At 44.8% G+C, this 16,264-nt stretch overlaps 1 protein-coding gene across 2 annotated transcripts in view; it reads right to left on the reverse strand.

Annotated features, from left to right (window-relative positions):
• Positions 1 to 258: 258 nt before the first annotated feature.
• med12 (mediator complex subunit 12) overlaps positions 259 to 16,264 on the reverse strand; it is a 44,658-nt gene continuing 28,652 nt past the window's right edge. For both annotated transcript variants that reach the window (XM_062964115.1, XM_062964114.1), the window contains 11 exons: positions 15,454 to 15,589; positions 13,688 to 13,849; positions 11,467 to 11,844; positions 10,621 to 10,771; positions 9,206 to 9,417; positions 8,986 to 9,066; positions 8,049 to 8,263; positions 7,745 to 7,904; positions 3,160 to 3,312; positions 1,535 to 1,616; positions 259 to 504 (listed from right to left, as the gene is read on the reverse strand). In XM_062964115.1, the coding sequence (XP_062820185.1) occupies positions 461 to 504; positions 1,535 to 1,616; positions 3,160 to 3,312; positions 7,745 to 7,904; positions 8,049 to 8,263; positions 8,986 to 9,066; positions 9,206 to 9,417; positions 10,621 to 10,771; positions 11,467 to 11,844; positions 13,688 to 13,849; positions 15,454 to 15,589 (1,774 nt within the window). In that variant the 3' untranslated portion in view covers positions 259 to 460. The remainder of the gene's footprint in view (positions 505 to 1,534; positions 1,617 to 3,159; positions 3,313 to 7,744; positions 7,905 to 8,048; positions 8,264 to 8,985; positions 9,067 to 9,205; positions 9,418 to 10,620; positions 10,772 to 11,466; positions 11,845 to 13,687; positions 13,850 to 15,453; positions 15,590 to 16,264) is intronic.

The following is a 16,264-nucleotide window of genomic DNA, read 5'->3' on the forward strand; positions in this document are numbered from 1 at the left end:
GCAAACCCAAAGCATGGCTCCATAACAGTAACATCAGAACTCATCACCTTCTGGAAAGTATGCTCTCTGTATTTTCTTTCAGGACATCTGTGATACAGGGTTTCTTCCGGTATAAATAAAGTATAAAATCTTACAATTTGTTTTCTTTTGTCATTATTCTTAACAAAAATACTAAAAACTCATTAAAACCTGAAATCAAAGTGGGAAAGGGGCAAGGGAGACTCTATTGATCACACAGGATTTTGGAAACACTGGTAGAAAGTGGAGATTAAAAACACTCGCTCGGCGGCGCGAGCAGACCCTCCCCGTCCCAAACGCAGCGCAGTGGGCTCCGAGAGGGGAGCGGGGACAGGCTTTCGGAGCGGGCACCCGAGGTCCGAGCCCCATTCTCCAGCCGCGGCCACAGGAAGAGGCCTCTTCAAGCCCACTGTCACGACTGCCGTTCCTCCCTTGCTGGGCCTCAATACCGTCCGAAAGGGTTGCTGTTCTGCTGGGGCTGTGTATCTGCAGAAGGGAAAAAAGCAGTCAGAATCAGGCAAGAGGATTACAATATGTAAAACAATTTCTGTTCCTGGGTTATAAATGTCATTTCCTAATTGATTCTATCATTAAAAATTGGGAAAAGTGTACTAAAATGCAAAAAAAAAATATGTCTTTGTGGGAGGGACATCCTGTAGCACATTTTGCTATAGTAAAGGTAAAGGTTTCCCCTGACGTTAAGTCCAGTCGTGTCCGACTCTGGAGGTTAGTGCTCATCTCCATTTCTAAGCTGAAGAGCTGGCATTGTCCATAGACACCTCCAAGCCGGCATGACTGCATGGAGCGCCATTACTATCCTGCCAGAGCGGTACCTATTGATCTACTCACATTTGCATGTTTTCTTTCTTTTCTTTTTTTTGATAATTTTAATTCAGATTTTAAACACTTTACATAAAAGATATATATAGGGGAAAAGGGAAAGCGGGGGGGGGGGGGGGGGAAGAAATGGAGAAAGAAAAGAACAAAGGATAATAGTAAGTAAAGATATAGAGAAATTTATGACATTTGCATGTTTTCGAACCGCTAGGTTGGCAGAAGCTGAAGCTAACAGCGGGTGCTCACTCCACTCCCTGGATTCTAACCTGCGACCTTTCGGTCTGCAAGTTCAGCATCTCAGCACTTTAACACACTGCGTCACCGAGGGCTCCACATTTTGCTATAGTTTAATAATATTAATAATAATAATAATAATAATAATAATAATAATAATAATAATAATAATAATAGGTTTGGATCATTGATGTTGCCATCCCAGGTGACAGTCGCATTGACGAAAAACAACAGGAAAAACTCAGCCGCTATCAGGACCTCAAGACTGAACTTCAAAGACTTTGGCAGAAACCAGTGCAGGTGGTCCCGGTGGTGATGGGCACACTAGGTGCCGTGCCAAAATATCTCAGCCGGCATTTGGAAACAATAGATATTGACAAAATTACAATCTGTCAACTGCAAAAGGCCACCCTACTAAAATGCCATGATCTTATGGGAGCCTTACTTGAAAGCTGTTGTTGGAGCTGCCGGACCAGGGCTGCCGTCTGTTGCTGCTGCTGCGTCTGCTGGAGGCCTTGCCGCTGGAACTGCAACACAAAGTGGGAGGAAACCATTAAACCTGGGGGCGCAGTCCTCCTTGCGCTAGACTCCACCGTTAGGTGCTTCAGGGTGCTTTCCTGATCATTTATACAGAATATTTATGTATTGGCTTTTCTGTTCAATAGAGGTGCCAAAGCAATATATAAAAATGTATTTATTCTACATTTCTGAATCAAACGTTATTGCACTCTGAGAATGAGACTTCACACTTTTGAACAGATCCCTTCCCTGAAATCTAGGGAGACCGAAGATGAATCTATGATGGGTAACAATGTAGAAACACACAATTTTAACTGTCACTATTCAAAACTGTAGCTTTACAGAATCTTGAGCCTTCAGTGGGAAAAAAGTGTTGGGGTCTTGCCAAACTACAACTCCCAGGATAGAGCCATGGCAGCTAAAGGAGAAAGCCTACAGTGCAAGTGCAGCTGTGATCTCGTGGTTAGATGCTTTATGAGCTGATTATATTATTATTGCAGGCAGTCCCCAAGTTACGCACAAGAGAGGTTCTGTGTGTGTGTGTGTGTGTGTATATATATATATATATATACACACACACACACACACAGAACCTCTCTTGTGAGAGAGAGAGAGAGAGTGTGTATATATATATATACATACACTCTCTCTCTCTCTCTCTCTCTCTCTCTCTCTCTATATATATATATAGTGTGCATGTATGTATGTGTAAAGGTACCTTTATATATATATTATATATATATAGGTGAAGGTAAAGGTTTTCCCCTTACGTTAAGTCCAGTCATGTCTGACTCTGGGGGTTGGTGCTCATCTCCATTTCTAAGCCAAAGAGCCGGCATTGTTCGTAGACACCTCCAAGGTCATGTGGCTGGTATGACTGCATGGAGCGCCGTTACCTTCCCTTACCTATTGATCTACTCATACTGGCATGTTTTCGAACTGCTAGGTTGGCAGAAGCTGGAGCTAACAGCAGGCGCTCACTCCGCTCCCGGGATTTGAACCTGCGACCTTTCAATCTGCAAGTTCAGCAGCTAGGTGCTTTAACACACTTCACCACTGGGGCTATATATATATATATATGTGTGTGTGTGTGTGTGTATGTGTGTGTGTATGTGTGTGTATATATACACACACACACACACACACACACATACACACACACACACACACATATATATCCTTTAGAACAAATAGAGAAGGGTGAATGCCCCCGAGAAGTTTCCATTGCTGTTTGTGCCCCTCTTCAGAATATTTCACCTCACTTTCTGTCCCTGTGAGAATTGGATTTTGGAAAAATTGGCTTGTTGTGAAAACAAAGACTGGAGATAAAGCTTCAACTGAGACCCCTTTTCTCCTTGATAATAACTTCCAAAAGTGGATTTCCCTTCCTAGAGGTAGATTTCCTCACTTCCTCTTGTCTCAGCCATGTTTTTAACTAAGCGCTGTTTGTGAGTTGGATGTTTGTAACTTGGGGACTGCCTGGATTGTTGTTGGTGGTGGTGTTATGATTATTGTCGTCTTCACCATTGGCCAGAGCGGGGCCCTGCTTACCATGGGTTGCTGGGGAGCCAGGGCCTGCATGCCGAGCCCCGGGGGCTGGCCCTGCGCTTGGGGCTGGGGGACGCTGGGGACCTGGGGCTGTGGCTGGGGCTGCTGCGGAGGGGGCTGCGGTTGTGGAGGGGGCTGTTGCTGCTGCTGCTGTTGCTACAAAACCAGAACAGAAAAGAGAAAGAATTAATTGTGTTGAGGAAGGAGTAGGGACACCAAAATCTTTCCTAGGAGGGAAGGGAGAGGTTAAACAGGGCTGGGGGGGGGGTGCAGTAGCTTTGCAAGAAGGAAACAGGGAGGCATCTTCTTCTCCAACCAGCAATTTCCTCCCACGGAAAAAAAAAAACACTTTTGGAAACTATACAATATTTGGAAGCTATTCACAACCTGGTAGCCATTTCGTACCAAATTCGCAAAGGAAACTATTTTTAGATAAAAAACGTTTTGGGCCCCAAAAGTTCAATTACGGTTATTTCCTCCCACTGCAAAAAAAAAAAAAAATCCCTGAAAACTACCCTGTTTCCCCTAAAATAAGACATCCCCAGAAAATAAGACCTAGTAGGGGTTTTGCTGAATTGTTAAATATAAGGCCTCCCCGAAAGTAAGACCTAGCAAAGTTTTTGTTTGGAAGCATGCCCGCCAAACAGAACACCAGAGCATGCATGGTCGGTAAATGTACGTAGCATAGATTGTTGTACATGGAAATAATGGTAGTAACAAGAAATTCTTGATAGGATTCACAGTTTGTCTGGTTATGCTGATTTATGATGACAACTACTGTACAGTATATAATAAATGCTCATTTTTTTTGTTCAACAATAAATGTGAATTCTTCTTCATGGAAAAATAAGACATCCCCTGAAAATAAGGCCTAGAGCATCTTTGGGAGCAAAAATTGATATAAGACATTGTCTTATTTTCGGGGAAACACGGTAAGCAAACTACTCGCTATTTGGGAGTCGTTTTGCACCTAGTTCCTGTCCACAGAAAACAATTTTCCAGGCAGAAAAGGTTTGCTGTACACAAAGTAATAGTTCAGCACAGAATTATAGTTTCCTGCACAGAAAAGGCTGCCTTCTGTGCAAAATATCCAAGTGAGAAATTGGGCAGAAACAAGTCTCATCAATCCAGATTCTTTATTGACAGGGTTTCTCAACATGGAAAAATGTGCTTTGTGACTATTCTCTAAATTTTACTTAGTAAGCAAGTTGATTTGCTAGATGATGCCAATGTGTGCCTAGTATGAAGTGTTGGGGATATGTTGTTGAAGGCTTTCATGGCCGGGATCACAGGGATGTTGTATGTATTCCAGGCTGTATGGCCATGTTCCAGAAGTATTCTCTCCTGATGTTTCTGAGGATGCCTGCCATAGATGTGGGCGAAACATCAGGAGAGAATACTTCTGGAACATGGCCATACAGCCCGGAATACTTACAACAACCCTGTTGGGGATATATGTGTGTGTGTGTGTGTGTGTATGCCCCCAGATCTGCTGAATCCCCCTCTTCCTGCGCTGGAGGAGTGCAACACAGCTCTCTCTCTGGGGCTGACTCCTCTGCTCTCGACATCTCTTTCCTTTTCTGTTTTGCAATGAGAAGGAGGCTGTGGAAGCGTCAATGAGTCTCTGAAGTCTGGCTTCAAAAGACGACTAAAGCGGGCTGAGAGGAAGAACGCTTTAGGGGCAACAATGGAAGAGACCAGACGCGGGCGACCTCGCACTCGATGCTGATAGCGGAGAAGTTCCCCCTGCACCTCTGTAGCTCCAGGGGATGAAAAGCGAACTAGAGAGAAAGCGGAGATGTGGCTTAGAGGCAAGCATTGCATTGTGGAGCTCTTGAGAGAAGCTCTTGGGAGGAGATGTGGGGAATGTGCAGCCCATTGGTTATAGAAGGAGCCTCTTTCTTCAATTTCTTCTCCCTTGATGCCCCTTAGGAGCATGAGGGCACTTCCATTTCCTCCGCCTAACAGACCGTAGTTCTCAGGAGAGACCAACTTAGACACAGGAGAAGACCGCCTTGGAGGCTGCTTCAAAACTGTGTCCCCTTCTCTGCTCGCCTTTCTGTTAACAGTTGGGTCCATGACGTCTTTTAACATGGAGGTGTTGCATTACATTATGTAACACAATTTTTGTTCTTGGGTTATCAATGTCATTTCCTAATTGGTTCTATCATAAAAACATGGGAAAAGTTTATTAAACTGCAAAAACTTTGTTTGTGCAGGACATCCTGCACAATGTGTGGTCGAAGGCTTTCATGGCCGGGATCATAGGGTTGTTGTATGTTTTCCAGGCTGTATGGCCATGTTCTAGAAGTATTCTCTCCTGACATTTCGCCCACATCTATGGCAGGCATCCTCAGTCTCTTCTTACAATCCTGCACATTTTGGGATAGCTTTTCATTGAATATCTCATTGAGTCTCAACTAATTCAACATGGTCTGTGGCAGCTACAAAAATGAACTTTCTGGAGTAGAGGTTTGCTCCCAGTCTTCCATGGGACAGAAAGGCGCATAGCTCAGCAGTCATGGTATAACTTGGAAAAAAAAAAAGCTCTAACTTTAGTCCCGTCGATGCTGCCAGCTTCGTCTTCTTCCTACACCTCAAATCCACAGAGAGAAAGGAAAGGAACATGATGCATTGTTCCAAAATAAAAAGAGCAAAAAAAAAACCCCTCATAGGATAAAATTTCAAAAAGTTGGCTCAAAGTTACCATTCAGTTCAGAGATAGAACTTGGCTCAACCAGGCCACATCAAGTCCCAGGGACTTTAGGAAGCAAGAAAAGGGAAGCGGAGAAGAAAAGGGAAGAGGCCAGCGAGCGGGTTGCTTCCAAAATGTTGAAGAAAGCTTGTCTAAGGTACAAAAGGGGTCGGCCGAGGGTCAGGGCTGCTCTGCTGAAGCCCCTCGAGGGATAATCCTGACCCACTTCTGGCGCTGGAGAGTTTTGCGTATGCCGTGTTTCAAGCCAACTGACAGGCGTTTTTTTCAGGTACAGCAAAAGGCAAAGAAAGTCAAGCGAGCGGAAGACATCAAGGTAAGCCAAAGAACAACAGAGAAAGAAAGGCAAGAGAGGGAGGCCCAAAGGCATGGCTACACACTGGATCCTGATCAAAACCATTGTAATTTGATTCAGAAGAAGGGGTTCTGGATAGCAACAACAAATATAGGAGTCCATGTTGTTATTCTAACAAGAATTGCATCCTGTATAGATAAGGACACAGGCAAGTCTGGAAGTGGATTGAGCAGAAAATACTGCTCACCTTTGTAGGACCCCTTTTTTTTTTACTAATGGAAACATACAAAAGGAACCAGTTTGGGCAATGTCAGTATTTCCTAGAAATGCTGGGGTTCATAACCAGAAGCTGATGTTATGATGACATCGGAGCTTGTGCTGTGCCAACTCCACTGTCTTCCAGTTGCTTTTCTGGAACCAATTCAAAGTTTTGGCTGTGATCCTTTCAGGCAGGGTGACAACTTGTCTATGGGATATGGGCTGCTCACTTTCATTTGGCCTAAACAATGGCCACAATGGGATTCGATGTTCTGGCCTAGGCAGCTTCAACCAAATCCGGGAAGTGGATGTATTATGCAAAGGTCAGGCTCCTTGTACTCCTTGTACGTATTGCACCATGTATCACAATTTCCTGGGTTATAAATGTCATTTCCTAATTGGTTCTATCATAAAAACATGGGAAAGGTTTATTGAACTGCAAAAACTTTGTTTTTGTGGGACATCCAGCAGCACATTTTGCTATAGTTTTTCAATGAATATCTCATCAAGTCTCAATCCATTTAACAAAGTTTGTGGCAGGCACAAAAACAAAGATTCTGGAGTAGAACAACTACTTTCAAAGTAAGGACAGCACAATTAAACAGGAAATAATACTTTCAAAGCAGGAACAGAACGTTTTTCAAATTTTGTTACATAGTATTGTTGTTGTTAATGATTGGCACATTGGGTGCCATGCCAAAAGATCTCAGCCAGCATTTGGAAACAACAGACATTGACAAAATTATGATCTGCCAACTGCAAAAGGCCACCCTGCTGGGATCTGCGCGCATCATCCGAAAATACATCACACAGTCCTAGACACTTGGGAAGTGTTCAACTTGTGATTTTGTGATACGAAATCCAGTATATCTATCTTGTTTGTTGTGTCATACAATATAATAATAATAGTAACAACAACAACAACAAAACACTAATAATACTGTAATAATAATAATATTACAGTATTATTACAGTGTTTTGTTGTTGTTATTATTATTGTTGTTATTATGATCCCACTTTCTTTGTCTTCCTAGTTTTATCCTTCCAACCATGTTTCATTATGTATGAATTGTGGGAGTGTGTGAACAGCATCCAAGTGTAAAAAGTGCTAAAGGTAATGACTGACATTGGTCAATTTGTACATGTAGTGACCATACAAGTGTGGTTCCCCTCCTTTTCCATCAGTCAGTTGGGTGTGGTTTCTGCCGCCAAACAAACAAACATCTTTCTTAATGGCAAGCCCAGCAGCACGTCTTTGCCCCTGAACCCTCTTTGGGGTTTGGGCCCCATGTGGTGTTTTTGTGGGCTCCCAACATGCTTACCCTGAGCATCTGCTGCTGTTGCTGCTGCTGCCTCAGGTACTGCTGCTGCTGCTGGTCCGAGAGGAGCTGGCTCGGCCGGATGCCTGCCGGGACTCCCTGAGCACCCATGTGGTTCACCCCACTCATCATGGGAGCCGCCTGCATCGACTGATGGGGAAATCTGTCGCCGGAGACAGGAGAGGAGAGTGTCTGCTGCAGCAACCAAGTTACAGGACAACCCCCCTCCCCAGCTTGCAATTTGTCAGATCAGGGGAGGGGAAGGTGCAGACCAGGCCTCAGGCCCCTGCTCCCAGCTCTCAGGTACCTTTGTGCAGCACTCAAGCTGTGGACGTAGCCCGGGGCCTGCTGGTGGACGTAGCCGCTGGGCCGCTGCATGGTCCTGGTGGGGTCCACGAAGGTCGGGTTGGAGCCAGGGTGCGCATTCTGGTAGGTCTGGCTGGAGTAGGAGGGGGGCACCATGGCGCCGGACTGGGAGGGGTGCTGCTGGAGGCCGATGTGGGAAACGTAGGGGGTGTAGCCCTGAGGAGGGAACAGGATCATAGAATCAGAGTTGGAAGAGACTGCATGGGCCATCTAGTCATGCAGGGAAAACACATTCAAAGTACAGTGTTCCCTCACTTATCGTGGGGGTTACGTTACAGGACCACCCGCAATAAATGAAAATCTGTGAAGTAGGGACGCTATATTTATTTTAATATTTATACATTATTTTAGTAGTTATACACTATTTTAAGTCTTTATCAACCAATCATGTGTTGATAAATCAACTCCTTCTCCTCCCGTTGCCGCTTGGGCTCCTTTTCTCTCCCTTCAGCTGCTCCTTCCTCCCTTCCTTAGGCTGTAAATTGTAATTTTTATGATTTATAATAGTCTTTTAGAGTTTATTGAAAAACTGCAAACAGTGAATCCATGAAAAGTGAACCGCGAAGTAGTGAGGGAACACTGTATCCCTGACAGAAGGACATCCAGCCTCTGTTTAAAAGCTTCCAAAGAAGGAACCTCCACTACACTATGAGGCAGAAAGGGGGTTAAAAGGGAGATGCATGAAGGGCTCTCACAGCCCCAAACTCAAGGCTGCACACTGGGGAGAGAGCATCTTGAAGGCCACAATGGACCATAGGTAATGCATGGATTCCATGTCAGTGGGGCAGCATACCCGGCTCAGGACCAGCAAAGCTTTGCAACTGGGAGGAAGCCAGGCAGAGTGAGGCTCTCCAACCTGGTTCCCCTTCCCAGCTCACCTGTGACGGCTGCACGGCTCCGTAAGACGGGGTAGGAGCCATCTGCCGCAAGGGCTGTGGCCCCACCATCCCTTGGCCCTGCTGGGAAAGTGACAGAGAGACACAGTGAGTGACTACAGAGCCCAGAATCTCACAAGTGACAGCCAAGTGGCGTAACAGCACTGTAAATATGTTGTGTGACCACCTCACAAGGGGGAGCCACGGACCGTGAGGTTCTTACCAGCTTGGCCTGGAGCTGCTGCCGCAGGAGCTGCCCTTGGGGCACGGGCGGCTGCTGCTGCCGGTAGACGGAGGACTTGTAGGCCTGGTCAATGCTCATCATGCTGCTCATGCTGGTGGGCAGGACCCCCGTGTAAGGAGGCCGGCTTGGCACCAGCTTGCCAATTTGTGGCATGCGCACTGGCCGGTAGGAGGTGTCCAGCCGAGGGCCACCTGCAAGGGAAGGGGGAGGCAAGAGGGGTCCGTGAGACTGAATATGGACACTATATGGGGGAGGGGGGCACTACAAAGTTTTGGGGTGCTCCAGGCAGCAAGATGAGGATAGGGTTGTTGTATGTTTTTTGGGCTGTATGGCCATGTTCCAGAAGTATTCTCTCCTGACGTTTCGCCCACATCTATGGCAGGCATCCTCAGAGGTTGTGAGGTATGGAGAAAACTAAGCAAAGAGGTTAATATATATCTGTAAAAAGTCCAGGTGAGAGAGGCCAGTATGAATGTTGTTAATCACCTTAATTAGCATTGAAAAGCTTATCTTCCTGCCTCCGGGGCATCCTTTGTTTAGAGTCATTAACTGCCCTTGGTTGATTCATGTCTGAAAATCCTCTGTTTTCAGAGTGTTGCTTTTTATTTACTGTTCTGATTGTTGAGTTTTTTAAATACTGGTAGCCAGATTTTGTACATTTTCATGGTTTCCTCCTTTCTGTTGAAGTTGTCCACATGCTTGTGAGTTTCAATGGCTTCTCTGTGTAGTCTGACATGATAGTTGTTGGAGTGGTCAAGCATTTCTGTGTTCTCAAATAATATCCTGTGTCCAGGTTGGTTCATCAAGTGCTCTGCTATGGCTGATTTCTCTGGTTGAGTGACTCTGCAGTGCCTTTCATGTTCTTTGACTCGTGTTTGGGCAATACTGCGTTTGGTGGTCCCTATGTAGACTTGTCCACAGCTGCATGGTATACGGTAGATTCCTGCAGAGGTGAGAGGATTCCTCTTGTCCTTCGCTGACCGTAGCATTTGTAGGATTTTCTTTGTGGATCTGTAGATGGTTTGTAGGTTGTGCATCTTCATCAGTTTACCTATGCGGTCAGTGGTTCCCTTGATGTCTGGTAAGAACACCTTTCCTCTGATGATTAACAACATTCACACTGGCCTCTCTCACCTGGACTTTTTACAGATATATATTAACCTCTTTGCTTAGTTTTCTCCATACCTCACAACCTCTGAGGATGCCTGCCATAGATGTGGGTGAAACGTCAGGAGAAAATACTTCTGGAACATGGCCATACAGCCCAAAAAACATACAACAACCCTGTGACCCCAGCCATGAAAGCCTTCGACAACACAAGATGAGGATAGATTTTTTATAAATTCACCCCCTCCTCTCCCTTCCGACATGGAGGTCTATGGGCCCCAACTCACCTGCTGGCAGGGGCTGGTTCTGAGCATAGAGCCCCACTGGCGACTGCCCATAGGCCAACCGCGACATGGAGTTTGCTGTCTGATGGTGGAGGAGATCTGCCGGCATGCCGCCCCCATAGGGGACCCCACGTCCCGCAGCCATCATATAGTCCTGCAAGGAAGGGCCAATGGGGCAAAATGAGTGGCACAACCAGAGCACCAAAAAAAGAAAGGGGCAAAAATGCCACTGCACATTAGTTCAATCCTGGATGTTATATTGTATTTTAATGGTATTTAATTTTAATAGGCATTATGCTGATCATTTTTAAGTAGCACATTTATATTGCTGTCCGTTTATACTGTTTATTTTGTTGCCTTTTAGATATTGTCTTCGTGTGTGAATGCAAATTACCACTAAACAGAACAGAACAAAAACTAGGAAACAGAATCAAAACAAAGCCTGGGGAACTGATTACACTATATAACGTGAGTTTTGTTCCTGGGTTATAAATGTCATTTCCAAATTGGTTCTACCATAAAAACATGGAAAAGGTTGATTAAACTGCAAAATTTTTGTTGTTGCGGGACAGACATCCTGCAGCATATTTTGCTCTAATTTTTTAATGAGTCAATTCATTATAGTTTGTGGCAGCCAGAAAAAGCAAGTTTCTGGAATAGAACAACTAATTTCAAAGTAAGGACCACACAATTAAACAAGAAATAATAATTTCAAAACCAGGAACATTTTTTTCAAATTTTGTTACATAGTGTTATTTTTCAAGTGAGGTTTTAATTTAACATAAAAAGCCCACGACACTCGTTCTCCATTCCGGGAGCAACTCTCCTGATAGGGCCCCCTGCACTTACCTCGTTCTTGTTGGTGGGCTGGGCCCGCTTCTTGTTCTTGCTAGCCTTCTTCTTGGGCTCCGCGGCAGAGCTGGCAGTGTTGGCGCTGGCCTTCTCCACCTTGGCTGGCTCGGCTACCTTCTTCTCGGGCTCCAGGGCCACCGGAGTGGGGGGCTCCTCCTCCTCAGGGGGCAGTGGCAGTGGCTCCAGGTAGTAGCTGCGGGGTTTGGGCTTCAGGTGCGTGTGGTACAAGAGCAGCCGCTGCTGCTCCTCAAAGCGGGATACCTTCCGGTCCACCCGCACCGTCCCAAACCAGCCCCAGGAGAGCGGGGCAGAGTGCTTCAAGCCTTCAAAGAGGTCCCATGGGGAGATCTTTTGCTTGGTGGACACCTGCAAGCCCTGGAAAGACATTCGGAGGAAAGAAGGATTGGAAGAGAGCTGGAACCAGCCATGAATACCAGGCATGTAGCAGAACTAAAAATAGGTAACCTCATCCCTGTAGTCGGGAATTCCTTACCAAAAAAGCCCATAACTAATTATATAATCTACTAGCTGTGCCCGGCCACACGTTGCTGTGGCGTTGTCTGATGGTGTTGGTGAGAAATTGTTGAGGTAGTGGTGGTATTGAATGTCTGTTGTGGTTGTCTTTATGTTTAGTATGCATTTGGTTGTTTGTGTACTGTGAAAGTGGTGAGGGTAGAGGGGGGTCTATGTCCCTGTGTAGTATTGTATAGTATTTATACGTTGTCCATTGTGTCCTGCTGCATAGTAGAAAGGGTTGGGCTGGATGGCCCTTAGGGGTCTCTCCAAACTCTTGTGCCTGTCCCCTGGGCTGAGTAGGTTGCTAGGAGACCAAGTGGGCGGAACTTAGCCTTGTAACTGGCAGCAATTGGATAAAAACAATTATTCCTCTCCCTCTAATTACGACTTTATTTTTATTTTATTTTTGTTGTATCAACCTAGAGCCGTGGATGATGGGTTGTGTTGTCAAATTTCGAGGTTGGAGGGCCTGTCTTTTGTTGTTTTGTCGGTCGCCGGGATTCCATCACTCTTTTATATAGATAGATTAAAAATGAATAATCAAACTTTTAAACAGAAAGTTTATTCTTCTTTTCAAGTGAAGTATTTGCTGTATCCCTTGCTTCACCTAAGTCAGAAAAACTCATTTAATAAGCATGGAGGATCTACCCCAGCTTGCAGTAGGTCTCCATGATCAGTAGCATGGATTACCACATTGCTCTCACTTAATTCATTTTGATACATGATTGTTCTTGAAGATCTGTTGGGAGTTTGAGTACAATAAGACTGTAATTGCTATGCCAGTCCATATGACTTCATTAGTTACTGTTCTGGCAACGTGGATACAACTAAGTACAACATTCGAAATCTGAGCAAATATGTTCATCCCAATTTTGCATGTTGATAATTCTTGGAATTACTAAGTGGAATGTTATCATCAAGAGGAGCCCCGGTGGCGAAGTGCGTTAAAGCGCTGAGCTGGAGACCGAAAGGTCCCAAGTTCAAACCCCGGGAGCGGCGTGAGAGGCCGCTGTTAACTCCAGCTCCTGCCAACCTAGCAGTTCGAAAACATGCAAATGTGAGTAGATCAATAGGTACCGCTCTGGTAGGAAGGTAACGGCGCTCCATGCAGTCATGCTGGCCACATGACCTTGGAGGTGTCTACGGACAACGCCGGCTCTTCGGCTTAGAAATGGAGATGAGCACCAACGCCCAGAGTCAGACATGACTGTACTTAATGTCAGGGGAAACCTTTACCTTTACTGTTATCATCTGACAGCAACATGAGTCTACTGGTCATAAACTTCAATGAATTGCCCTCTCAGCAGCATTATATGTACCTCCATTTTAAAGGCTTGTTTAGATTTATTTGAAGGTTTATGGCCCCCTACAATTCATTTCTAGACTGATAAGTTGCACAGGTCTGGCGCAAAGGTTTTGGACCTCAGGAATTCTATGTTGGTTGGAGCTTTTGGGAACTGAAGTCCAAAACATGGGGGGGGGGGGGGGGGGGGGTAACCACCAGCTCACAATGTTGGGGAAAGCAAAAAAAGGGAAGAAAAATACCCTGAATCAACACCTCCTCACAGAATTTTAAGACATTATCTTGCCCTTGGCTACAGATATGGGTCCACAGTAGTGAGCCACATGTAAAGGCAGAGAGGCCACCATCGCTGTGAGAAAAGGCAACACACAGGGCAAAGTGCCCGGGGAAGGAACTTGCCTCTTTCTTGAAGATGGAGTCAAATCCAGCGATCTTGTTGCCTTTGGTGTCGATCAGGGAGCCCTGAGGCTCACAGGTGATGACGTCTCGGGTCTGCTTGGGCAGTGGGAGCAGCTGGCGCACCTTCTCCAGGCTCTCCGACTGGCGGTCGCCCAGCTCTTTCTGCAGAGGATGAAGAAATGAGAGCGCCATCAGGAAGGCAGGCCTTTGCCTGGGCCGAGCAGATGAAGGAACTCTGTCTGACCCATTCTCCACCGTACCTGCCACATGTTTAAGCTACTGGTCCCCCAGCTCCCAAATCTGTCATGGGCTTAGACACATCCCATCAAGATGAGGAACTTATCAGCAAAGGCTGCCAACTGGGATAGTGGGGTGGGCTAGAAATCAGCCCTAATATAAGAGTCAGTGTGCTGGGCTCAAGAGACCTTTGGGCTGATCTAAAACAGCTCTGGCTGTGTCTTATTATTATTATTATTATTATTATTATCACAACAACATTGTATGACACAGCAAACAAGATAGATATGCTGGATTTCGTATCACAAAATCACAAGTTGAACATTTCCCAAGTGTCTAGGACTGTGTGATGTATTTTCGGATGATGCGCGCAGATCCCAGACTCAAAGCAGATAACAATAATAACATCAACAACAACTTTATTTGTATCCTACCACCATCACCCAAAAGGGACTCGGGGGTGGCTCACAGAACAGCACATAATACTGCCAAAAACACATAAAAATACAGGCAAGTTACATCAACATATTACCAATAACAATATCAATTAACATAAAATAATACTTGCTTAAAAATAATGCCCAAATAAATAAAATAATCAATAAAACTCAGCAACAGCTGCAATACAACATCCCAACCAAAGCCGAATTGCCGTACTAGTAATATTAAAGTGCTAGAGTCAATATCAATTTGTTGATCCTCTAGTTTAGCTGATGTCTTGGTCATTTTCAAAGGCCTGCTTAAAGAGCCCCATTTTCAACTTATATCTTCATTATCAGCCTGCTGTAAAGTTCACTGTTTGGTCTCAAAATATCTAGCCTCATCCCTTTTTTGCAGAGTGTTGTGAGGACAGAATGAGTGGGGAGAAACCTCCTATATGACTTTAAAGTGGGATTACAATGATGTTATAACATGGTGCCCAGTCCCTACAGGAAGGCATGATCATTCTGCATTCCCTTCTGAAACAAACAGGATGGGGAGGACTAGCAAAAAGAGACTCAGGCTGACTGATTATCTGACTGAAAAGCCCATCTTTCTCCCATAACTCAAACTCAAGGCTGATCAGAATTCTATAAAAAAATGGGTACACATAAAAGAACAAGAAGTTATGATGTTGAAAAAGAGAAACAGAACGGCACTTTAAAATGCAAAAAAAATGAAAAAGCCATTTTAAAAGACACAATTTTCTCCACAAGCCATCAATAACCCAAAGCCAACTCAACCTAAAGGTTTCTGCCTGCTGGGAGAAGTGATGGGCCGGGGCCTCGGTTCATTTCTCACTTATTTATTTATTTAATATTTATTTACAGCATTTATATTCCGCCCTTCTCACCCCGAAGGGGACTCAGGGCGGATCACATTGCACACATAAAGGCAAACATTCAATGCCATAACACAGAACAGAGACAGAGACAAGACGCAGGCATGGGCTGTCCTCGAACTCATGACCTCTTGGTCAGAGTGATTTGTTGCAGCTTCCTTGCTTTCCAGCCTGTGCCACAGCCCGGCCTTCTTGACCAGGAGCTTACCCGGAGCTTCTTGACCAGGTTCATGTAGGCCCTCTTGTTCTCCTCCATGCTGCCCTGGGAGATGCTGGACATGTCCGCCGCCAGTGTCCCGTTGATGAGGACGCTCAGCATATCCAAGACGGTGGTGAAAAGCTCACTGGAGGATCAGAGGGAAGAAAAAAGGCAAGGGAAGGGAGGAAGCAGGGAGAGAAGGAAAGAAAGAAGGACAGAAGGAAGAAAGTAAGGGAGAAAGAAGGAAAGGGGTAAGGAATGAGCGAGGGAAGGAAGGAGGAAATGAAGGAAGGAATGAAGGAGGGAGGGAGGGCAGGCAAGAAGGCACAGGGACAGAAATGCATCTGATAAAAAGGCACTGCTGCAAACACGTCCTTAATGTACTACTGGACAGCTACTAATGCTCAGCCATGATGCGGACAAGGAGTCTTAAACCTGGTCCAACTCATTACATCTTGTTTTATATACTGTATATACTCGAGTATGAGCCTAGTTTTTCAGCCCTTTTTTAAAGACTGAAAAAGCCCCCTTCGGCTTATACTCAGGTGAGGGTCCTGGTTGGCTTATATTTGGGTCAGCTTATACTCGAGAATATATGGTACATTTATTATTTTTCTCTATTATTATTGTTGCTACTATTACTTTTATTTTACTCTATTTTTATTATTAATAATACATTTATTATTTCACGCTGATCTTATTATTATTATTACATTTATTATTTTACTCTATTTATTATTACATTTATTATTTTCCTGTATTTATTATTATTATTACATGTATTATTTTTACTCTATTATTATTAAAAGGATACATAAGC

The sequence above is a fragment of the Anolis carolinensis genome, unplaced genomic scaffold (genome assembly GCF_035594765.1).
Source record: "Anolis carolinensis isolate JA03-04 unplaced genomic scaffold, rAnoCar3.1.pri scaffold_12, whole genome shotgun sequence".
Lineage (NCBI taxonomy): Eukaryota > Metazoa > Chordata > Lepidosauria > Squamata > Dactyloidae > Anolis > Anolis carolinensis.